This window comes from Chinchilla lanigera, unplaced genomic scaffold, assembly GCF_000276665.1.
Source record: "Chinchilla lanigera isolate Chin_1 unplaced genomic scaffold, ChiLan1.0 scaffold00010, whole genome shotgun sequence".
NCBI classification, from domain to species: Eukaryota; Metazoa; Chordata; class Mammalia; order Rodentia; family Chinchillidae; genus Chinchilla; species Chinchilla lanigera.
This window is the reverse complement of record NW_004955411.1, coordinates 32,977,036-33,002,971: the sequence shown is the minus strand read 5'-3', so window position 1 is coordinate 33,002,971 and position 25,936 is coordinate 32,977,036. Positions and strand designations below refer to the sequence as shown.

At 44.1% G+C, this 25,936-nt stretch overlaps 1 protein-coding gene across 3 annotated transcripts in view; it reads left to right on the top strand.

Annotated features, from left to right (window-relative positions):
- Positions 1-25,936, top strand: part of Scml4 (sex comb on midleg-like 4 (Drosophila)) — a 96,413-nt gene that overhangs the window by 33,808 nt on the left and 36,669 nt on the right. For 2 of the 3 annotated variants that reach the window (XM_013510902.1, XM_005377840.2), the window contains exons 2-3: positions 12,070-12,284; positions 25,336-25,465. In XM_013510902.1, the coding sequence (XP_013366356.1) occupies positions 12,129-12,284; positions 25,336-25,465 (286 nt within the window). In that variant the 5' untranslated portion in view covers positions 12,070-12,128. Of the gene's footprint in view, positions 1-10,230; positions 10,290-12,069; positions 12,285-25,335; positions 25,466-25,936 lie in introns of those variants that run through there. The other variant, XM_013510901.1, reaches the window with a different exon arrangement.

Below are 25,936 nucleotides of genomic sequence, written 5' to 3'. Positions count from 1 at the left end.
TATATCATTATTCATAATAGTCACCCAAAGATTGATATACAAAAGAATGCAGGAAATCTGTCCACACAGTATAGACCAAGAATCCAGCTGAGGGCCTGGATCCCGCGATAATGTCCTGCATGAGTCCAGTTTAAGACCTAGAGCTCATAACAATGCCTCCCACGAATCCAACTGGAGGGCTAGAGCCCACAACAATATCTCATGCAAGCCTATTTCACAGATCTGAGCTGGGAAGGCCCAAAGGTCAGTGGTGGAATCTAGGAAGTCTGTGCCAGCAGGATGAAGGGTCTGTGCTAGCAGGCTGAGGGATATGAACTGGAGCCAGGAAGTGATGCTCAGAAGAACCAGAGCTCCCCCAAAAGGTACCACAGCCATCCCCGGCAACAGTGAGGTACTGAGCTCCTCCGATGATCAAGATGGCTGAATTCCCATCAGGGAAACCAACACAGCAAGCTTCTCAGGAGACCGACAGTGCACCATCTTCCCCTCTGGAGCCAGGAAGTGATGCTGAAAGTGAGGACCAGAGCTCCCCCAAAGTGAACCGAAGCTATTCTCAGTGCCAACAAGGTCCTGAGCTCCTTGGAGGATGAAAACAGCTGAGTTTATCAGGAAAGCCAGCATGACGAGCTCCTCCAAAACAACCAACAGCTCCTTACAGCTTCCACCAGCTCCAACAGCCTTTCTTTGCTGGCAGCAGCCTGTCTTCTTCTCCAGTTCTGCCTCTTATGCTGCGGGCAACAGTCCCCAAGTGGGCCTCCCACACCCAGTACCACACTTACTCAGTTCAGCTGGGGGTTATAAGTTGACCACCAGTTATCAATCCACTACACTTATGTACATGACCAACTCCCCACAATGAATATACGTAATCATTATGCACCACAAACTTGTACTACAAAAGTATCTGGATCAGCTGTGTGTGTCATGGGCACTGACTCTATAATTGCTATCCAGTCACCTTGCAGCTGGATGCTGGGTTATCTTATACCACCTCAGCATTCACTTAGCTGAAAGAGACATGGAGGTGGGGCTTGAAGCGTCAAGTTTTCCTTCTGTCCCTCATCCGACTCCATTGCTGGCTCCATGGATTCTGTCCAGGTCTGGCCCAAGGAGACAGCTGCAGGGATTCATGAAAGGATCCTTGGGGTGGAATCTGAGTTCTACCACTGATAGGTGATCTCCTACAACTCTCTGGGCCTCAGCTCCTCCTCTACGATCCAAGGATAGCAATGCCTCTCTCTGAACCACTGGAAAGATTAAGAGACATAGCTAGTGAAGACCTATTTTGGCGGCATGCGGCGCACTGCCTTGCTGTTTAAAAGTGGCTACTGAGCACTCCATGGGTGGAGTTCTGAGTCTGGAGCCCACCATTAACAAATAAAGGCAAATCCCTGGGCTGGATCCTGCTACCTCAGTGCTGGGCAGTGGGGAGAGTCCTGGAGGAGGGGCAGGCCACTGGTCATTCATTCATTCATTCATCCATGTATCCATTCATTCATCCATGTATCCATTCATTCATCCATGTATCCATTCATCCGGTGAGCAATTGCTAAGTCCCTAAGATGTGCAAACACTGAACAGGGTGAGGATACAAGGATCGAGATGTCATGCCTCCTTCAAGGGCTCAAGTGTGTTGAAAGACATAGATATGGGTGCAGATAAATAGAATATAATCACAGAACAAGGAAGGATGTAAAATAGAAAAATTCTGTGTGGCTGTTTCCAGACTGAGCTATGAGAAAGAGCCTTGGGAAAACCGCCTCTGTGGAACATAAGTCTTTGAAAGTGATTCTTTTTGGTCTATCCAGGGACTAGACATGCCATCTGACTCACATCCCCTGCAGAAGTTCATGCTTGTAGGAGAGAAAAGCTCAGCAAAGATCAAGTAATGTCCTTAGATGAAACTGCAGGGGTTGGAGGATTACAGGCTCCTCAGACCCTTTTTTTTGTGTGTGTTTGTCTTTTTTTTTTTTTAGGAATTTACCAATGGTTGTTATATTGTATATTATTGTCTTCATTAACATAACTCATAGATCTAGAGAAAACATTCCTAAAATTCATCTGGAATCAGAAGAGGCCTAGAATAGCAAAAGCAATCCTAGAAAACAAAGGAAAGGCAGGAGGCACCATAATCCCTGACTTGAAATTATACTACAAAGCTACTGTGATAAAATCAGCATGGTACTGGCAAAAAAACCAGACCTGAAGATCCGTGGAACAGATTAGAGGATGCAGGCACAGCTACAAACACTCAGCCACTTTATCTTTGACAAAGGGGCCAAACATGTTCACTGGAAGAAAGATAGCTTCTTTAATAAATGGTGCTGGAAAAATTGGCTCTCCACATGCTGAAGACTAAAACTAGAGTCATGTCTATCACCATGCACTAAACTAAAGTCAAAATGGATTACAGATCTAAATATCAAAACCGAAACACTAAAACTACTGGAAGAGAAAGCCAGTAAAAATCTCAGAGACATAGGGGTAGGCAGAGAGTTCATGTTTTTTTGTCTTTTTGAGACAAGATCTCGCTATGCAGTTCAGGCTGGCCTTGAGCTCACTTTGTAGCCCAGACTGGCCTTGAACTCACAATAATCCTCCTGCCTCAGCCTCTCGGCTCCTGATACCTGTTGTGATGCAGCTCTTACTTTGAGTTCTCATTGTATCTTTGCTTCTGAAGAAGCAAAGTTCAGCCTCATTGTTATGTCCAAGCTAGGATCAGCTCCAGGGGCTGCATGTGGGGAGCCTCCAGTTTAAATGTCCTCTAGTGCCAGGAGCAAGAGAGTACCTGGCTGCAAAGACCTGGTGAGCTCTGACTGTCCCTCGGTTGTTTTGTCCCCAAGAACCTCAATCCTCAGGACCTCTTCTCTTTGAGCATTCTGGGCTCTTTGGTTCCCATCTTCAAGATACAATTCATCCTCTTGCCCTGTCACGTTGGAGAATCTGTCCTCCCCTACTAAGTGTTTAGCTTTAAAGCCAGGAGATGGGCACAGGGAACCCATCTGGAACCCAATCCAGCATAGCACCCCCACATCTCCACACAGGCCACATGGGCAAGGCTTGGTCACAGCTGACTCAAGTCTCAGCAGAGCTCTGTGGTCCCTCCAGAGCACTGGAGGGAGACTGGTGAGGAGCTGCTCTAAGCTCCGTGGTCCCCTCTCCCTAACTGTCTAGGAGGCTGCTGTTCGCTGTGGCCGCCTGGTGCTAATGAGTGGTGCAGCTTTTCTCCTGCCCTGTCTCAGGGTTGAGTTGCAGGAGATAACGCTGCTTGTCTGCGGCCTATGCAGTTAGCTTCTCAGCAACAGAGGCCACACCAGTCAATCTGTAGTCACACTGGCCAACTGGTTTCCATGTTGTCCTGTGGGACAGGGACATGGGTGGACTTGGTGCTTTCCTTGCTCTTGCTGTCCGTGTAAATGAGTCTGAGACTGAAAAGTTGTTTTTTTGTCTGTTTTTTTTTCACCCTGTCAACTGTGCTGCATGGGGAGTTTAGAGATCTAAACCTACACACATGCGGGTGCTGAGGCCCAGCACGGTTAAGTGGCTTTTCTACCTATTAGCTAGTTATGCATAGAACCAGTAGTGGAACCTGGTCTGGGGTCATTCCCACTAGCACTAGAACTAAGCCTCAGGTGCCGTAGATGCCCACCACACCGGCTGCTGGTCTGGGTGGCTGAACCGTGGGGTTACTAGGTGATGCACAGAGCAGGGACAGGGCGAGTGCAGCACCCACACACGGGCTCGTGATTTGTAGTCTTTTCAGGGTCCAGAGCACCCGACCCCACCCACCTCCTACACGGTGCAGCGGGTCCTGGCTGTCCTGGCTGGTCAGCAGCTGGAGATGTCAGAGTCACTCACTTAGATTGACTTGATTGACTATTTTTTGAGTACATACAAAATCCCACAGTTACAAAACAGCGTGCAAGAAAAGTCCCTTTCTTCAGTTTCTAGATCCCCGGTTCCCCGCCTTACCCCAGTAAGGTGCAGCTGGTCCCGTCTCAAAGACACTTCCAGAGATACATTATGCACCTGTAAGCGTATACAGCAGGCCCCTCTTATCCAGAGGGATCATGCTCCAAGGCCACCCTAAAGCTGTGGACAGCACTGAACCCTGCGTGCACTGTTTCTTCCTATACATAGTTACCTATGATCAAATTTAATTTGTAAATTTGGCACAGCAAGACATCAACAATAAATGATAATGAAATAAAACAATTATGACCATATCTTGTAATAAAAGTTATGTGAATGTGGTCTCCTGTTTCTTAAAATATCTTCATTCTTCATTGCACTATAATATTTCATACCACGGCTGACCATCAGTAACTGAAACCCCAGGAAGCTCCCCTGTGGATAAAGGGGACTACTATGTGCACGAGTGCACTGTATGCATGCATGTACTATATGCGTGTGTGTACTGTATGCATGTGTGTCATGTATGCAATATGTACTGTGTGCCTATGCGTACTGTATGCATGTGTGTGTTATATGCACATGTGTACTGTATGCATGTCTGTATTGTATTCAAGTATGTACTATATGCATGTGTGTACTCTATGCACATGTATACTCTATGCACATGTGTGTTGTATGCAACTATGTACTGTATGCATGTGTGTACTGTGTGCATGTGTGTACTGTATGCGTGTGTGTCATGTATGCAATATGTACTGTGTGCCTATGTGTACTGTATGCATGTGTGTGTTATATGCACATGTGTACTGTATGCATGTATATACTGTGTTGAAGTATGTACTGTATGCAAGTACATACTGTATGCAAGTATATACTGTGTGCATGTGTGTACTGTATGTGTGTCTGTACTGTATTCAAGTATGTACTATATGCACATGTGTACTGTATGCACACATGTACTGTATGCACATGTGTTGTATGTAAGCATGTACTAGATGCATGTGTATACTGTGTGCATGTGTATACTGTATGCATGTATGTACCGTATGCATGTCTATACTGTATGCAATGTATACTGTATGCATGTATGTACTGTATGCATGTGTATACTATATGCATGTCTATACTGTATGCATGTACAATGGGTATATATTTGTGCATATGTCTTGCTCACTGACCATACAATAGCATCTTGCATGTGCTGCTTTTAAAATTTTAGTATTTATCTTGGGGCTTGCTCCTTCTTTTCCTTACCCATATGTCTGCTGACCATGTCACTGGCAGAGAGCATCGTATCTTTTCTGTCTTCCAGATCCCCTCTCACAAACCATGAATTTTGCCTGTAACCATATCCGCAGGCATAGCCACAGAAAGGCAGAGTGCATCCTTTCAGGTAGCAGGAAAGACAGGACATTCCCAAAGGAGCTTTTCTTACAAGCTTCCCATTCTGCCCGGTCTTTAATGACCTGTCAAAAGGGCAGGCAGCTGCTGTCTCTTCCATGTATGTCTGTGCGGTTTAACTGGGGAATCTCTTTAGTGTATAAGGCATTGGATTTTTAACTCAGGGTCACAGCCACAGTGACAGAAAAGCTAAATCAGCAGGTCAGGCACTCAACCATAGTCCCTGCAGCTACCATTACTCTTAGGCTCCAGGGGCAGAGAGAGGAGGTGCCGCAGAAGCCAGGGCCAGGTCACCCAGCAGAAACTGGGACCCTGTGGGCCTGTCGAGCAGAAGTTGGAGCCACAGGACAGGCAGTTGCTGGTGGAGACCTAGCAAAGCTGAGAGGATGCTAGATCCCCTGACTTCTCCGTCGACATCCCTGCCCTACGAGCTGAGGCCTGCACCTCACAGAGAGCAAATGCAGCCAGCTGTCACAGGACACAGGGAACTGGGATAAGGGGACAGACACTTGTGAGGAGCACGCTGAGAGAAGCAGCCCCATGCCAGCTCCCGGAGTCTCAGGACACCACATGAAGTGCAAGGCTTGTTGGTGTGGGGACTTGATTTAAAAAGGAGGGAGGGACACTGAAACCAGCTGGCACAATCAGCCCCTCCTGGGGCTGGCCCCCACTTTCCATGCTCTCCGAGGCCAGGGGCAGCTCTAGGCCAGCAGCCCCCCAAGGAGGAAGCCTTCTCTCCCCCTCCTGGGTAGGCTAAGGGCACTGGTGGGCCCCAGAAAATAGGGAGGCTTAGGTGTAGCCGAGCAGCTGCCCAGCCGGTAAGTTCTCCACACCGCTCAGGAGCGCCTCTCCATCCTGCTGGCCGCTCTAACGTTCCCAAACCCTGCAGCGTGGATGGGTGATGGGTGCTTCCCATGTCACTGCGCCTTTCTTTCTACCCGGTTTGTGTCTTCCATCCTTCCCCTGAAGTGGCTGGCTCCTGGCTTTCTATCACCCTGGCTGTTGTGTCCTTACAGAGCAGGAAAGGTTCCACATTTGGAGTCAGGGCAGGGCCTTGAAGTCTCCTTGTACTTACTGGGTACGTCTAGAGCTTCACCTCCTACAGGCTGAAGGAACAAGTCTGCACATTACAACTCCTCTAAAGACATCTGGCAGATCCGTCACTTGGGGTGTGTGTGTGTGTGTGTGTGTAGTACTGGGGATCAAACTCAAGGCCTTCACACTAAACTATGCCTCCAGGGCTTTTTTGTTGTTGTTGTTTTTTGTTTTTGAGACAGGGTCTTACTAAGTCACTAAATTGCCCAGGTTGTCCTCAAACTCCAAGTCATCTTACCTCAGCCTGCCAGAATACTGTCGTTACATGCACACACCACAAAATCTGGCTAGATTTATTCTTTTGCACATTCTATTGAAACCTCTTTCTGCCTGGTGAGTCCTTGCTGTTCCTGGATCAACTCATTTTTCTAGGACAGGTTGACATATTTAGAATTTCTTCATATTTATTCTTTTCTATCTAGACATATGAAGACAAATGCATACTAGTACTTAATCTATGGAACTAAATAAATATACATAGCTCTCCTACACTTACTAAAAACAAATTATATTTTACTCTATTCAACTTTATGTTGTATTAAAATTATTACAATTATAGTTTGCTGCACCTTATCTAAGACTTATGAGTTTCAGAAGGAACTCACTGCTTTTCACAAGCCATTTATTTCAGTTTAACACATTATTGCCATTAATATGCTTGGTTCATAAATTATTACAACTTGCTTTGTCCTCTTAGAAACACCCCTGATACCTTACAATCATCCTTATTCTGGTAATAATCAAATGTTGCAAACCAATCTAATCTAAGATATGAGATTGTCTATCTCTAAGGAGTCTGTTTTATTTATAGTATAAACAAAATATGGAGAATAGCATCAGACAGCAAAATTTGAGTGCATATAAGTGTTGGTTTTGGTTTCTACTAGCTATGTTTTAGTGTCAGAACTGAGGAAAATGTGTATTAAAGGAATTTATTTTCTCAGATTTAGGAGATCATATAGTTGTCCCAATTCTTCTATGATACGGTTTTGTTGACGTTTGAAATGTTCTATTATATCGAGCCTATTTCTATGCAAATGAATACATTTCTACCCAACATTTTAAAGTTGGAACACACACGTTTGACTGCAGCCAGGAGTCGCCAGCCTACGCGAGATGGCTGAACTCCATGGTGATGTCGCCACTGGCACAGGAGCCAGGAGCATCACGGGTACTTGCTGAACCAAGCACACTAAAGAGCAGAGCGAGGTGTGACACCCGACGCCCAGCCTCAGGAATGAGCAGAAACCACTTACGTGCAGAAGACAGGAGAAGCTATATCGATCATCATTTCATCAGCGCTTGACGAAGGAGGTAGTCAAGTGACAAGAGCTGAAGGAGCTGAGACACCCAAGTGTGCAGAGAGGTCTCTGAAGCAGGAAGACTCGGGCTGCCTTGGGTAGGGCTGGATTTTAGACAGCTGCAGAGTGCATCTTCATCAGCCAAACAACCTCCTGTACAGCCCGAGCAGCCTGCAGAGCAGCGGGTACTAGGAGCACATGAGGTTGTTGGCAGAGTACCACCGAATGGCACACAGTGATTTCAGGGTGGTGCCCGGGACAGAAGATTCTAGTTGTGCTTTTGAAAGGACAGTGAGGAAGAGCATTACACCAGGGTCGGGGACCCATTCCATGCAGCTAATGGAAGGAAAGAAAGTTAATAGAATCCAGTGGAGACCAGAGATGTGGTATTACCTACTCTCAGGGCTTCTAGTTACCACAGACAGCGCTGATTCTGTTTCCAGCCTGGCTCACCCATGCTTTCTCCATAAACCCTGAAACGCACCTACTTGTAGCTTTCTACCACCAGCCCTGTGTGTTTAGCTGGTTCTGCTGCATGTGGTGAAAACCCAACTCCAAGTCACCTTGTGATTTTCCAGTCCCGCCCCTCTCAACTCTGCTAGAAGCCTAGGTTGATATGAAATGCTTCCAAATTTTTTAAAATGGGAATTTATTATATATCTAATTTCTGGACTGACTTTTTCATTGACCCCATTGTTACTCCCATACTATACTGCTGTCATTGTTGTGGCTTTATGTACATGGATACATTTCAGTAGCCACCAAGCAAATCTCCCTCCCTGGATTTGCTCCGCCTATTCTTTTCCTTAAGTTAGTTTGAACTTTTAGGGTGATTGCACTTAATTTATAGAATAGCTTAGGGGAAAAGTATGTTTTAAAAATATTCATCTGTCCAGTAATGGGATGGTGTTTTTATTTATCTCAAGTCTTACTTAAGAGTATAAGTAGGACGTCTAAAAAATATTATTGTCTTTATTTGAATCCTTCTACTTCTAAGTAAATCTGCATGGAGAGCTGGGAAGAGCCTGGGATTTTATTCTCTCTGCAAGCGAACAGTGTCATGGATGCTGACAGATGACAGGCAAATCCTAGGTAAAGGACACAGCCTGTCACAAAAGCTCCGTGTTCCCACTGGCTTCTCTTGTCCAAGTGCCATGTACTGCAGTGAGTTTATCACAGCGGAGGGACTCTAACCTTAGGGAACACCATGGACAGGTCATGGCTAGTGTCCCTGAGCTAGTGATAAAGAGTGAGAGGAATAAACCAGATGGGAACAAAGAGCTTTCCAGGCCAATACAGCTACCTGTGCAAAGGCCTTGTGGTGAGCAGCAGGCAGCGTGGCAACCTGAAAGGGGGTGTGTCATAACTTTATTATCTTCTAGCTAGTGGGGATGAGGAGCACTAGCCTGCTTCTTTTTCCCGCTGTCAGTGACCTATTGGTTCTGCCTAAAGGCTTGTATATTTTTTTCTTTGCTTTTGAATACATTATTTTCATTAGGATTTGTGTTCATTTAAAAAATTTTTCTTAAGGCTTCTTACATTTGAGTATATCTATTAGTTTGAAGTTTTCTTTAAACTCATGAAACAATTTGATTGTGCTTCCATAGTTACGTTCTGCCTAACAAAATTCCATCTGTCTTATTTCCATTGTGTTCCAGGCTTGGGTCCCTTCCTTATTTTCAGTATTTATCTTCACCAGGTTTACTTTTTTGTTCATGCCTTAGTTTTAGAAAAGGGGGGCTTTGGAGTGCCTGCATTTTGCCACCACCTTTTCCAAAATGTCTGTTATTGAAAGAACCACTTGATAAGTGCTTCCCCAAACTTTTCTCTCCGTTACTGGGGATCAAACCCGTGCACGCTAGGCAAGTGGTGTACCACTGTGCTGTATCCCTAGTCTCAGACTCTGTAAAATTATTCCGAGGAGGTACTTAGAGAATCCCCAATGGTTACAATAAATTCATTCGTATTCGCCTGAGGAACCCCACTACTTACAAGTGTTCACGTTTGTAACAAACAGCAGATTCCTGGTCAGCGGATGAAATACTCTCAGTAGCCCAGGAGCGATGAGCTAAGGAGACTGTGGGGGACTTCCTCACACATCCCCCAGAAATGGTTTCTGGGGCTCCATGGGTATGAAATTCACTGATCAGATTTAGTCACCCTGAAAGGACCACTGCAGCCTCCAAGACAGCCGGCCACAAAGGCAGGAAGAGCAAAGCAGTGCAGATCCCGGCTTGTCCTCACAACAGGGAAAGGGAAGCAGGGCATCCAAACACCCAGTGTAAAAGGTGGTCCCCTTGCCCCTGGAAAAGGTTTTGACAGAATGAAATCTCTTCAAAAAATTAAGTGTAATTTTAGATGATACCAATTTTGGTCAGATTTACTCGTATTAGATGTTTGTTGCCGTTTAAATATTTTTCTGTGACGATATTGGTACGTGGAAATAAAATTGCTATTTTGTTTAAAAATTCTTAGGTTGCTGTGCTGATTAATTTGCTGCTCTTTCTTTACTTTTCAAAAGCCATTGATAAGAAGAGTTTTACAAGGGAGTGTCTCAGCAAAGCATTACAACTCACGGTAAGGGAACTGAGCCTCAATCTCACAAGAGAGGGAAGAAGTTCAGGGCCTTTGCTCAGGATGAATTTTTTTCTTTTACTTTTGATCGTAGTATTTGCAACACACTAAGTCTAGGAACAAATTGTTTTGTGTGCATGTTAATAGGTTTGTGTTCACTGAGCATAATTCACTTACTCTAAGATGCCTTTAATTATATCACATGTAATTATTGTATAGACTGCTAAGAAAGAAAAAAATGCTCCTTGTGGAGTTCTGACATTTTTTAAAGTACTATAGGGTGTCTTCTGATTTCAGAGATGTAATATTTGAAAAAACATGCATCTTAGAATCAGTGAGATAAGACATTTTTCTTAAACTCACAAAGATGGGGGAAATTGACATCCTGAAGAGCTGGTTCCTCGATCAGATATATTTAACAATGCATTCAATACATATAGTTATACTTCAAAATTCTGTTTGCTACACAAGAACAATGTCAAGATCAAAATTATTGATAGAATACTGTTGCTATTCAGAGCTAATGCTCTAAATAAGTAACTTGAAATTTGTAAGTGGTACTCCAAATTTCCCCATCATCTTTTTAAGCATTTCAGCTATTTAATATTTTCTGCCCAGGGCAAAGCCCTCTGTCCCTGCCTCGTTACCCAGGTCAGGTGTGTGGACTTCTCCCTTCTTCTTTCCCGACTCCTCCTGCAGCCTTCTGAGCAAAAGCCATTTTCATCTGAAGATTTCAGTAATCCTTACAAAGGACTTTAATCGCCTAACCTCACCCCTGAAATAAAGTCTCAAGTTCTGCCTCACTCATCATAGGCATAAACATTCCAGAAAATCTGACCACTGAGTTCATGATAACACTATGTTCTCTGGGTCGGGGCTGATCAGTTGCCCCTTGCTTCAGCATTTAGGTATGTCTGCATAAGAAATATTGCTAATGCTATGCTAAGATTATTACAGCATGCAAGGGATCTCTACACAGGATTGTATGTGGTGAACAAATCCCACTCTCTTTGACTGGGTAGCATTTTAGCATGTGTCTGTCTATTTTTTTTAACCATATAAATTTTACCTAGCTGAGATCATTTTTATGCACAATTTGAAATGCTTGTTTCACTCGACATCATGATATGCAAAGAGTGTTGCTAATGGCTTTTAACCAGCTGATTTTTTTATTCTTTTTCTGTTAACAGTTCCCTTATTACTTGTTATTTGAGTTGTATCTATTTTATTTTTCCAACTCTAACACTAAAATGAACACTTCTCTCTATAAATCTCTGCCTGCATTTTGATCTAAGGACATCATCAACTTTAAATACATTTGATTTAAATATATTTAAATACATTTTGCTAAATTTCTTCCAAGGGAAAAAGAGGTTATAATAATTTATAATCCAATCGAAGGGAAAGGTGTAAATTCAAAGAATGGCTGTTTATCAAATACAATTATCAAAATAGTCCAAAGTTGAATTGAGAGGCTGAGACACAACGTTGCCTTGTCATCTTGTTGTGGGTGACATTAGTCGTTTGGAACCAGGAATCTATTCCCTTCCCCATCCAGCCAGTGCCTTCCCCTCCTCCCTCCTCCCCTGGAAAGTTACTCTCCTTGAAATGACACCAAGGGCCAAGGCCAACGCTCCTGATGGTTTCCGGCTCTCCCCCGGCTGGTCCTTCGCTCCAGCAGGTGGTACATAGTTCCCAGGTCACCAAAGCGGATCTGCATTGGCCTTGCACGCACACAAACACTTCTGTTTTTGTGTTCTTTTATGTCTGGACTCGTTCTTAGCACCTTGTCTGCCTGTGAGCACTCCGTCACCGTACTCTGTAAGACTGGCACCCGCCGAGATGCAGGCCCAGGGGGTCACAGGCAGGAAGAGAGGGCGGCCGCCCCTCCACTCCACGCCTAGGAAGATGCCAGTTCACAGCCTTTTCTCTGCTTCTGCTGCCTCTCTACCAGCACTGAAGATCCCAAAGAAAAGAGGGCGGAAACCGGGACACCAGGTACGGCTCCCTCATCACCTTCTGCAGAGTGGTACTAGGCTGGGAGGCGTGGGAGCTTGGGCAGAACCCAGGGCAACCTGCAGAGGAAGAGGAGGAGCTTGGCAAACCCAGGGTAAGAAATGAGTCACTCTGTGAGGTGAGTGAGTGACTGAGGTCCCGCTGTGGTCCCGTTGTTACCATGCTTTCGGTCGGGCCCGTGCGTTTCCACAAGAAGGGAAAGCAGATGACAGCAGATGGGGAGGCTGTGAGGCAGGCAGACTTGCGGGTCAGAGCTAAACACGTGTTATTGGACCTTGCTCGGAGAGGGTTCACATGAGTGTTTCAAACACCAAACTTTTTCCAGTTCTTACTCGGGGTTCTCAAAGCCACTTTCCAGAGCTCCTTTGTCATTCTCTTCAGCGGAAGCAGACGATGCTGCCAGGATACTGAAATTAATCATTAAAAATAATAACATAGCATCAAAGAATGTAGAAGAGCCTTCTCAGACAGCCTCAACTCTGACTCAAGGGAAATTCAGGGAGTGAATTCGCAGTTTCCCCACTTATAAAAGGTGCTGACATCAAATCTGGCTACAGGAAGCAGATCAGGCAGAGTTAAAACCCTGTGAACCTTTCAGGAATTAACAACGCTCTAAAGAGGCCAAGGGTGGAGAATCAAGCCTCTGAGGTAACTGCATCCACCCAAACCAGGCCAAACCCACGGAGCAGGCAGCTCCTTCCCTAGGATGAGTTTCGAAGGGGCCACTAGAGGAGAATACAAAGCTTGTTCTTCACAAGCCACTCAGGCACTGGAAAATGTGTTTCAGAGCACATTTTCTTTGAAATCAAGGTTTCATTTCCACCTAAAGACTTGAATACTGAAACCAAAATGCAAATCGGTAATGAATTCTCATATAGTTAGGAAAACGTATGGCAATTATTTCAGGTCAGCAGAAAAAGCTGCTGGAAGAGTTGATGATGAATTGGATCTTTATCCCTTTGGTTCTCCCAGTTCTTTCAAATGCTAGAAAGTAAAAACAGTAGAGAGAAGATTGGTTACTCAAAGTTTTTAAAATAGCTTTTACGCAGGCAAGTCACGAGGCAAAGTCTCTGTCGCTGGTTCTTTCTCTCACAAAGGGGACCTCCTTTGTTCCCGGCATGCCAGCTTCAGAATTGTATCTCTGAAGGGGCGGGCACTAGGGCAGCCGTCACCATACCTGTGTCATGGCAGGCATCTGGGAATTGCACCTGAAGGGCTGGAGCGGGGCAACCCTTCTGTCTATAGACCCAGGGAGTGAGTCCAGGCTCTGAAGAAACACACTGAAAACCTCACTCTTCTGTTTAGCTCTCTTCCTACTCCCCTGGGGGCTGTGACCCCAAAATGAAAATTACCAACAGGCACAGAATTTCTGGGGCCAGAGAGAGGGGAAATTTGCTCCCTGGAATGGACCTGATTTTGAAATTTTTCTGTCTCCACAAAAGGGCAGTTTTCAGTGCTCTTGACACACAGACAGTCCTCAAACAGGACAAAAGCTTTTTTTTTTTTTTAATTTTTTTATTTTAAAGAGTAAAAGAAGGACAACATAATAATAGGGGGGACTTACCAAATTACAGACAAAATGGTAGGAAATTATCAATGGTTATTGTTTTACATATTGTTATCTACAAAATAGTTTCTCAGGAAAACAAATAGACAAATAATAGTGAGTTAGAGACAAAAGAGGTAGGAGATTATCAAGAGTTGTTGTACTATACTTTGGTATCTTCAAAGTGGCTTCTAAAGAAAATAAATAGAGCTATACACGAGTGACCTATTGAAAAATCATTAACTCTTCTCAATGGTTGTTGTAGGAAACACATAATAATAAATATACATCCATTTATGAAATAGGATAGGAACATTATAAACTTTACACAGTTATGGATAGATTAGTAGGGAAATATCAATGGCTGCTGTAATACATGGTGGTATCTTCAAAGTGGTTTCTCAGGAAGACAGAGATATGCAAGAAGGATCTAATAAGTAGTTACAGCCTAAGGGTTGTCAAAAATAGCATATTACCTCCTCACCAGTGACTCCTTTCACTGAGGTATGACGGCTGGAAGGGAGGCCAGGATTGAAAAGAAGGACCGAGAGACTTGCACCTGTGTCTAGCAACAGGCTGTTTTCTTGTTCCTCCATAGTCATGATTACCCAGGGCACCTTGATGGAGATGACGGTCTGGCCAGAGGGAGAAGGCAGGACAAAAGCTTTTGGGTTGGTTGCCCGACAGTAGAGGCCCTGCAGAAGGCAAGCAGGTCTGTTCTCATTTCCTCACAGAATTTCTTTTCTGGGAACAATAGGCCGTAGCTCTTTTTCTCATGGGAAGAGGGGATTCTGTTCTTATACATTTAGGAAAATATGTGGAAATTATTTCAGGCCAAGAGCTTCTGGACAGCTTCTCAAACCATGAGCTTAGTGTCCTACAATAACTCCGTATGGTTGGCATGATGCTTCCACCCATTGATCATGACATGAAAAAAATAAAGACCATTTTGTCTTTAAAAAGCCAACATGACCCCCCTTGAAGGATGATCCTTTATTCTCAAATATATCTGCTTCCTATTGTTTTAGGTGGTAAAACATTGTTTTAATCAGTGTTGTATGCTGATAGGATTTGGTAAATTTTTTAAAAAGTTCTTAGTTGGCAAAATAAAGTCAGAAACCTATTAAATCTCCCTAGTTTTCTTTTGACAATTTCCTAGACCCTGATGCCCATTTTGCCACTAATGGAAGGACTTTAATTGTGGAGAAGCCAGGAAGGAAATGGTACAGTCTCACTCCATTTACCAAGTGGCCACTAATTTGGCGATTTGGTCTATCTGCGGCATAGCTGGGGAGCCAGAAGTTGTTAAAAAGAAAAATCCTGACCAAGTGAAAGAAGAGTCTTGTCTACCTTCGTCATGAATACATTTCTTACAGGCTCAGTTCTGGCAGTTCGTAGCCTGACGTTGGAAGGCGAGGGTATTTGGGGAGAGAGAATTGCACACCCAGCTGGGCTCCGGCAGGGTAACAATAATCACTATTATAACCTAATGGTAATATGATAACAATAGAGAACAACAAAACAGTGACATTGATGTTATAAACTCATAAATAGTAGTTTCCTGTACCAATCATAACATTATTATAATGATATTAACAATATTATCATATAGAAAAAAATGTGATTTTGAGCTTTGGGTGGGCTCTGCGCCTGGAGGTTTTGAGGGTACATTGTTGTCCCAAGTATGTCCTAAGTCTGTGCTGGTGACATTTGTCACTTCCTCCCTCTGTGTCTCTGTGCCTGGGGGAGTTCTCTCTGGTTCTAAGTTGGGTTCGAGCTTTTCTCCTCAAGCCCAAGCGGAGTTAACAGTGGTGACGTTTCACGCTTCTCTGCGTCTCTGAGGATAACATAAAATCATATATTTATGCTTTTGCCAGAAGAGCCCCTCTCTGCCATCAAAATAGCCTTCTTCGTTTGCAAACACAACATTTAGCTCTTAGTTTGAATCAGCTGCTTGGTGCAGGTCCTTAGCCTAAGATTCCCCAAGATCCATGGGAAAATGTCCTTGCATTTCATGACTAAGAAGACCAAGGTCTTTTTAAAGAGACAGGAGGGTCTGCTTCAAAGAGAAACCCTTGCTGCCTTTCTGTAGGTAGAGCTGATTCCAATGTCTCCAGCCAGTGGAATTTCCATCTTATCGGCCAAGACTGTGAATTGGGTAGCAGCTTTTGAAAACAAAAAAAAAATTAGTTTTTTGTGCTATTCATAATATAACAGCTACAGACATGACACATTTTTTTTTTTTACATTTAATCAGCATGTAAAACATTTCCTTCATCACTTGAAGCCTACAAATAAGCACAATGCTAAACCCAGTCCTAACTGGTAGCATTCACCAGATTCCGAGGTGATCATATTCTCCACCTGGCCAATTTTGCACTGCCAACTATGGGATGCCTGATCATGGGCTGGGGAAAGATCCTCAGTACCACTCTCTTGGCAGAAAGATGCAAAGTAAAATAACTAGAAGGTGATGAGTTCTGAGTATGCATCGCTACTACTTAGCTGCAAATTTATACACTGCAGTTTTTACTAATGACTGGGTTTAATAATCAGCTTGCAATATTCCTAAAAGTTCAGCATCCGTGTCTTACTAATATGAGCCACCGCCAGCACCCCACTGCTCAGAGTTCTGCTGGGCAAACGATGCCTGTAGCTACCTGTCTGATGTCCCCTCTGCCAGCAGCAGGGCTGATCCTTTTGATCCTGTGGTTGCAGGTGCACAGAACTTGGCCCCCTTAGCAGTTTGAGTAAGAAATCCAATCAGACCAAGCACTCCTTAAAATGTGTGGTTTCTCCTAGAGATGGCTGGGGTCACAGGCCCTGGTGGATGGCAGTTCATTCAGCGATTCTTGTGGATGCATCTACTTCTCTCTGAATTCCACTTCATCGGGTCATGGTTATTCCCTTCTTGCTCCTGGTACCCATGGAGTGCAGTGTCCTTGTTTCCTGCTTAGCTTAGGAGGAAATTAGACCGTGCTTCCCCACTCAGGCAGAGCAGCAGCGCAGCCTGTCTCCTCATGAGGTTCAGCACCTCTCTGGAGGCAAAGGCGAAGCTCAGCCCAGCACAGGAGAGAGAAATGGCCAGCATGCTCATCCTACCCCACCACATCTGTACCTCTGAAAGGCACATTCTGCACCGCTCACCCACCTCCAAGCATTCTCTGACTTCACTTCACACTCTGACTTCCACAGTATGTTGTTTTTGGACAGCCTTATTTTCCTAGGGAAGTTTTAGTGCGAAGATTATTTAATTAGGACCCCAGATCTGACCAAAACCGTCTTCAAGGCCAAAGGATACTGGCCCTCCCAGCTCTCGGGTGTTAAGTGTCCAATCTCTCCCCATGTACAGGCGTGAGAGGCGTGGGTGGACCCAACTGCAGGCTGACTCCTAGGAATGGAATTAGGTCACTGGCCGCAAACTCCTTGTTGTGGGAACCACTTTGCATTTCTGCCAGGCAAGTCTTTGTTTTTCTTTTTTTAGTAAAGTCTGAGGTTAAATGTGGTAAATTATTTAATTTACCCTAACTCTACTCCCCTGCAGCAATTCCAGAGAACTCTGAGGGAGTTTAGTATGAAGAAAAAGTTTGCGTCTAAGGGAGAGATGTGTCCCCAAAGAAAGTGGCAGGCAGAGACATGGACAAAGGTGTCCTTCCTTAAATCGCGTGGGGAGATGCAATAGTTGGCTTGGCTGCCATACCAAATATACACTTGGTGGCTTAAAGGTGAAAGTATTTTTTAAAATTTTTTACTTTAAAGAGAATTAAAAAATAATAAAAGACATTAGAAATGATATATAATTTCACAAAATAAGATGATAGGAATTCAACAATGGTTGTTATACTGCATACTGTTGTCTTTGAATTACTTGTTCAGATTACAGGTGTAAGCATGCAAAACTGATCAAAAAATTTAAGCATTAACTGTTTCTTTCAATAAACCAATAGAAATCAACAGTACAGTTATCCCAGATATCCTGTGTATATATGTATATTTTTCCCTTCCTTTTTTCTTTCTTTTTCCTTCCCTTCATCCCAGTTGTTCCTTCCCTTTGAGCAATTTCTTTCCCTTTCATAATAATTATCCTACATTTTGGGTTTTATTTACTCTTTCAGGTTCTTACACTAGGGAGATAATACTATGTTTATACATGCTCTGATTTATTTCACTTATGAGTATGGCCTCCAGTTGCATCCATTTACCTATAAAAGCCCAGAGTTTATCCTTCTTTATAGCTGAGTGATACTCAAAGTCCAAGACCAAAGACTGGCGGGGTTCTCTCCCTCGTGGCTACCTTCTCATCATGCCCTCAAGTGTAGAACGAGAACAAGCTCTGGTCTCTCTTCCTCTTCTTTTAAGGACACTAATCCCGCAACGGAGGTCCCACCCTAATGAGTTCATCTAAACTTCATTACCTCCCACAGGCCCCACAGCATCTCTAAATTCCCTCACACTGAGAGTCAGTGCTTAGGACACAAATGTTCAGTCCATAGTGGGTGGGGGTGGGCGGAAGAGGAGAGGAGAGCATGATTTAAAAAAGAAGAAAAGAAAAAGAAAAAACTTTCCTAAGCTGCTGTAATGAAATACAAACTGGGTGACTTAACTGATACTGTCTCAGAGTTTCAGAAACCCGAAGTCTAAAATCAAGGTGCTGGTAGTACTGGTTCTTTCCACGTTCTTTAAGGGAAGAATCTATTCCATGTCTGTCTCCTTGTTTCTGATCACGGGAGACTTTTCTTGGCTCAGAGGGGCTTCTCACTATTTCTTCTTGGCATCTTCCATCTCTACTTGTCTGACTCTGAGTGCACATGTCCCCTTGTGCACAAGGGTACCCGCCACGCTGCATGAGGCCCCACTCTAGCTGGATGCTTGGCAAAGACCCTATTTTCAAATAATGTCACATTTCACAGGTACTAGGGATCAGGCATCAACATCTTTTTAAGGACTTCTTTCCCTCATAACATCTGGTATGACAATCTTTCTGTTTGAACTAAGCATTTATTCCATTTGTGTTTAAAGAAATTACCAGTGCATTGGGTTAGATCCATATTTTACTTTTTATATGCTATTCATCTCACCCATTCTAAATTCCTACTACTTAACCTTTCCTGGCTTCATTTGGGTCACTTTCAGTTATTTAAGTTTTTCTCTTCTGGCAGTTAAGGCACTATTTCCTATTGTATTAATGGGCCTTCTTCTAGAGATTATAGCATACCTACTTATTAGAGTCTTTTAAAGTTAACCATACCTTTACTTCTTCCAAGATAGCACAAGGACCTCATGGTACTTTTACTTTTTAATCACCCTGTGCACCGTTTTTGTGTGATTGTTTTCACATACTGAAATTCTTTTGTTGCTTTTGTATTTCCTTAAGACATAATTATTATTGTTTTATACAGCCATTTTTATTTAGAGTCACCTGATTATTTACCACTTTTAAAGATTAATTTATTTTTGCACATCATACTTTCTACCTAGTTACCTACCTTTTACCTAAAATGTAGTGCATCTTTTAGAAGTTCTTTTAATATAGGTCCTGTACAGACGAACTTTCTTAGTTTGTCTGAAAATATCTTTATTTCACTTTTATTTTTTAAAAAAATTTCTGGTTGTACAATTCTAGGTTGTCAATTATTTTTTGCAAAGCGTTGAAGATATTCTTCCACTTGTCTTCTGGGGTCCGTTGGTATAGAGAATTCAGCTACCCATCTAGCTTATTTGCATGTTCTTTGGAACACAGGTTCTAGGTTTTAAGATCTTTGCCTTTGTGTTGCACAATTTTACTCGATTGTGTCTACATGTGGATTCCCTTTTATTCATCCCATTTAGGATTGTTGGGCATCCTGAATCCGAGGGCTGAAATGTTTTATCAGATCTAACATTTCGCAGTCATTATTTCTTCAAATATAGTCTCTGTCCCACTCCAAATATCCTCCTGAAACTAATGTTAAAACTTTTCATCTTCCCCATGCATTTCTATTTCTCACCCATCGTTTCATCTGTTTATCTCTATGCTGCAATCTGGATAATTTCTTCTGGCCTTCATTTTGGCTATTTCTCCAAATTTTCTTTAGCTGTGTTTACTGTGCTATTAAGTCTGTCCGTATCTTTTTCAGTTACTACATTAATGAAAGTTGAATTTGGATATTTTTTAAAGATTTCTACTTTTTCTAGCTTTCTGGTCCCCAGTGCACTTTCGATCTTATCCTTTATGTCTTTATGCATACTATCATGGTCATTCTTATAATCTAAGTTTGATCACTGAAATATCTGAAATACTCATGACATTTTATCACTGATACTTTGTATCTTTGCTTCCCTGTGTACTTGCATATTTTAGACCATGCTATTCATTGGCCTTGAAGTCAGTCTGAGTGCTTCCCCAGAGTTCACTGTAGTTGCAATGGGTACACAAATGGACGTTTTATGGCTGTTAGAAATATCAAAGCAAAGATTTTGTGACTGGACCTCAGAGTTACTCTGGCTTTTGGACTTTCTTTCAAACATCACTTCAATTCCACCTTCAAAGTGCACCCCCAAACGCAGCTAGCTCTTCCTACTTCCCTACTTCTCTGCTCTAGACACCACTAGTGTCTCATCCCCCCAAGCAGTAACCTTGTGATTAGTGTTCTTTTCCACCGTGCCTTCCCCTGCCTCCCATCCCTTCTCTCTACTGCAGCTACATTTATAAACAGAATCTGGATCACGTGTCCCCGCATAGAGTCCTCTATTGTTTCCATAACTCATAGAATAAATTCCAAACGCTTTGTCCTCACTGTGTTTACTAGGGCTGCCAAAGTTTTCTTAAAACCGTTGTGGGTGGAGAGAGAAGTCTGAAGTCAGGTGTCAGCGGCCCGCGCTCTCTCTGAGGCTCCAGCAGGGAGAACATTCCTCGCCTCTGCCTGCCTTCTGGTGTGTGCGGACACTCATTCATGGTCCTTCACTATCTGTAGTCTTCCAGTTTCTGCCTCTCTTGTCGTAATGCATTCTTCCCTTGACTCAGTGTCAAACTTCCATCTCTTGTAGGAACACCAATCACGGATTCAGGCTCCTTCTAATTCAGGGTGCCTCCCAGTAACTTGATTACCTCTGCCAAGATCCTATTTGCAAATAAAGTCAGCGTTCACAGATACTAGGGGTTAGAATTTGCTTCCCGAATTTGCGTGTCATCCTTGCGCACGGGCCATGCTAATCTTCTCTGTATCGTTCCGATTTTAGTATATGTGCTGCCGAAGCGAGCACTAGGGGTTAGAACTTGAAAATGTGCCCCTTTAGGAGGCCAGGGCCCTCATGATCTGACCCCGACTCCCTAGTTGACTTCAACTTACACCGTTCTGCTGCTTCCCCACAGTTCCTCTAAGTTCCACGCAGGATTCTTGGTCCTGTGCAGGAGCTAAACTTTCAGAGGTTTGCATGAGCCATACTATTTCCCTGAAAATCTTTCCTCAGCCAGTAAAATCCACCTCTCACCAGTCAGATCCTGACTTATGTGTCACCCTATAATTAACCTACCCCAGACACCTGGTTCCCTTTTATCATACCATCATATTTTACTTCTTAGCATAGTACTTCTCACAGCCTGACTTTTAGTTGTGTGTTTGCTGTTTGTCTCCTCCCCCTCCTCCTCCTCCAATATGAGCTCGTGGAAAATGAGCACTTTGTCCTCCCCACTCGCAGCAGAACCCTCAGCATCTAGAACAGCTCTTGATTCATAGTAGGCACTCCATAAGCACTGACTGAATGAATGACTATCTGACTAATCGAATGAATACCTTTTTTTTTTTTTTCACTTTTTAGACATTACTCAAGTATTGCTAGCTATGGCATTACTAGCTCCGAGGGACCATTTCCTGTTTGGGGAGCATGTTTTTCAGAGAAGATAACCTGCCAGGTGTGAGGCAGGAGGTTGGTTTTGTAGAGATTTGTGAAGATGTGATCCCAAGGAACAAGCGTAGGAAAATGTAATTGGGTCCCTATGTCCCCCATCTGCCGGGGCTGCAAGACACTGGGGACTTACTTCTATTTCTGGGATTTCTCATAGTAGCACTAATAATACTAAGAGCAATAATGCCAAATGAACATTTCTTGGATTTTCGCTTTGCATCGTGTTAGACATTGTCTTCTGTCCTTACCACACCCCCGGGGTAGTATTATCACCCTGGACAGGTGAGGAAAGGTAGGTTCTGAGGGCTGCATACCAAACCCCAGGACATTAGTGAGTGACTGAGTTGGACTTGGAACCCAGGCCCCAGGTCCTGGGTCCCAGTTCATTGTCTGTCCCACTGCTGCTCCATCTCATTTGAGAGTTTGCTGTGTTGGTTTGTCCCCTGCTGATCTCTTCACACCTCCCCACCTCCATCCTCCTCCCTCGGATTACCCTTCCTTGGCTGCCAATCTGTCCGCCACTATTTAGCCAGTACTTCTGTTACTTCTAAACTCCAAGGGCTGGGGATATAGCCCAGCCACACAAGAGCCTGCCTGGCAAGTGTAAGGTTCTGAGTTCGACTCCTGGTACCAAAAAAAAAAAAAAGTATTGAGATGGTACCCAAACTCCAGTATTTCTAGACAAGCACTTGAATTTTAAGTCCGCTGACCTGTGTCTCTTTCATGTCCCCCTGGCTGCGTGCTCAGATTGCAAACACCTCTTCTCAGTGGTTCTCTGACAAATGCCTTAGGGCAGGCCCCTCTGTGAGACAGACAGAGCACGGAATTCTTCAGGCCTATATTGTATGTCTTGAGTTGGAAAAGAAAAGCTGACGCCACATTCCCAGCTCCCTTGGGGGTAACTTCAGTTGGCAGGGACTGACATTTTGCCCTTCTGTGTAATCTCACTGTGATCATTTTACAAGATCTAGCCGGTACACAGCTGCAGCCCCAGAATGTGCGAGGCTGAGGCAGGAGGATCCAAAGCACAACTCCTCAACTGCACTTCCCATGCCCCTTCCCTCTATTTCACCATCAACTCTTACTACTTCAACATCCTGTACCATGTACTAATGTATTGTTTATGTCTCCCTCTCCCCACCAGAATGTCCGTTCCATGACAGTAATAAGTAAGGTATATTTTTACTTGAATGTGAGCCATTAAACCACAAACTCTTGTCATAAATTGCTAAATCTCATTGTCACCGTTGGTCTCCTTGTCTGAAGAACATTGGGTGTGGTTAACCCTTGAACCGCCTCTCCCACTGACTCCTAGAGCACCACACCCACTCTCTTTGTTTTCTTCTCATCCCACTGGATGCTCTTCCCTGGTTTCTTTTGCTGGTTCCTCCTTTTTTCTCCACCCTCTTTTTGTCGGACTCTGGCAGGGGTCAGTATTTGGGTCCACTTCTCCATCTACACCACTTCTCTGACGATGTCATTCATTGCTGTGGTCTCAAATATCAACTCAATATATTTACGATTCCCAAATGATGGCGTGATTTGGACTCTCCCATCTCCCTATGCTACTGTGCGCAAGCACCTACTTAACGTCTCCACCTGATGTCTAGTAGGCACCGTAGTTCAAACCTCACCCTGAATCTCCAGGTTTTTTCAACTTTACCTTCCCTACCTTCAACAAGCTTTAGTCCACGGGTGTCCTTGCTGGCCCAAACGTCATAGTCAACTTCTCTCTCTCTCTCTCTGTCACATACCCCATGCCATCCATCTTTTTTCTGCTCCAGATTAGTTCCCCCTCTATTGTTAGCCTGTTCTCCACATAACAGTCAAGAAGATTGTTCAAATGTTAGTTTAAATCCAACGTATCCCTGCTCAAAAGTGCTAAAGGCTACAGTGTTCTGCAAAGCCCAGCATGACCTTAGTCTACTCCCTCTCCAGTCCCACTAGGCCTCCTTCTGGCTGCACAAAGACTCAGGCATCTTCTTGCTTCAGAAACTGAGCATTTGATGCTTTTGATGCCCGAATATTTTTCACCTAGACAGTGCATGGCTTGCTTCTTCAAATCCCTGGGCAGTGTCACCCCCACTGCCCTAACCACTCAGATTTCAACCCTAAATATTTCCACCCTGAGTACATCTCCTCAACGGCGCTTCCCGTGCTGCTTCCCTCTTTATTTTCATCATCAGCCCTTCCTGACTTGTATCACCCTACGTCATACACGTACTTACGTGGTTTATTGTCTGTCTCCCCTCGGTAGAGTACCAGTTCTATGAGGACAAAGATAAAAATCTCTCTTTTGAATGCTTTGTTTCCTAGTGTATCCCCAGCAGCTGGAGCAGTGTCTGATGTGGAACAGGTTCCAAATACAAGTTTGTTGAATGAATAAATGAATGGATATGGAATGACTGGATAACTAGAAGTTGAATTACTATCTCCTCATGACTAGTACTATAGTCCATCCTAAAAGTATAAGAGAGAAATTAGGATATGGATGGGGACTGCAGATATACTAACAGAGTGTACAACTTGCTACTCAAAGCAAGGGCCAGAGGCCAGTACCTTCAGTATCACCTAGGAGATCATTAGAGTGTAGAATCAATCTCAGGTTCCACCCCTAGGTGTCTGAAAGGCTGCTTGTAAGAGTTGAAAACTCCAGTGTTGAGAGTGGGCCTCAACCTTAACTATGTATTAGAATTTGAGCATCTTTAAAAATTCCTCATTCTTGAGTCCCACTCCCAAGCCTGGCTTAGTTTGTCTGAAATGGGGTCCAGATGTAGGTAGTGATAAAGACAGGAAGTGACTGATTTGTTCTGTTTTGGGGTAGAGAGCTAAGATTACAAGCTTGTCTCTGCAAAGCTTGGTTCAGAGGGTGGCTTCTTGACGTTGTGGGTATTGGTACCATCACCTTGCCATCCCCACCCATTTCCATAAGAGCAAATTTCAGGCCCTCATTTGGGGCCTCAGAAGATCTTCAAGGTGGCCACTGCTCACACACACACACACACACACACACACACACACACACACACACCACAGCCCCATTTCCTTCTCCGGTCTCACTTAAGAAAATGCACCTCTGTCTACATGCAGGCTCCTTTGGAGTCTGCTGCAGGAAATCAACACTGAGCAGGATTTCAGCCACTGGAGCAACGGCTCCTGCTCTCTTTTCCAGCAGGACCCAGTGGTGTGTGTGAGCAGAGAGCTCAGCAGAGTGAGGAGAGCTTCAGGGTCAGTCCTCAGGGGGTCATAGGGAAAGCTCGTCCATGGGATTCTAGGCAGTGCAGGGGCACAGATGCGGTGCTGTCCCTCCCGCCCATCCCACAGGGGGCTCATGGACTTCAAGTAGCCACAGCTCTGCACGTTCCTACACCCAGTACTTGGCACAGTCACTGCTGGCTGTGGTGCAGAGCTGACCCCTGAGTGCAAACCGGAATATAAACATTGAACATGAACTTGAATCTCAAGCTCATCTTCCAAAGCTGCACAACAGAAAGGTGGGGAAGCGTGGCAGAGCAGCAATGGCTAACCAAGTCCACGAAGATTCTGGGATGGCGTAGAGAGCATTTCTAGATGTTCGTTGCTCAAATGGACTCTTTCTTGCAGCTCAAGTCTCGGGTTCTCATGACTCCTTTAGCCCTCTCACCCCCGAGGAGCACCCCGGAGCCTGACCTCAGCCATATCCCTCAGGACACAGCCACTGTACCCAGGCTGGCGGCTCCCCAGGCACTCACAGGTAGGTCAGCAGAGTGAACCCCACGGCTGCCATTGTCTAGAGGTAGTGAGCTGACCTGCTGTCTTGATTGCTTTATGAGCTCAAGAGTGCCACGGAAAGAGCTAAAAGGAAAGGTCTAGTGTGGTAGCTAGACAGCAGATAGATTTAGGTTTCAGAAAACATGAGTTTATTTGTCTTGCAGTTGGATTATTTGAAACGGTTTTCAATGCATTTTGGGTTCAGCTGTTGCTTTGGGTTTGGACAAGAAAGAATAGTCAGATGTTCCTTTTCAGAGCCAGGTTTGCATTGCACCAGTATGAGCCTGCTCACTTTGAGAATGTTTCCATTTCTAACTTTGCACTTTCAGATCTCAGAAGGGTATTAATCTTAGTCCTACCCAATACCCTCCAGTCTGGTCAGTATAGTGAGTGTCCCAGTCTCTTTCTCTTATGAGGAATCAACCAACTAACATTTTCCTCCTCCTCCTCCTTT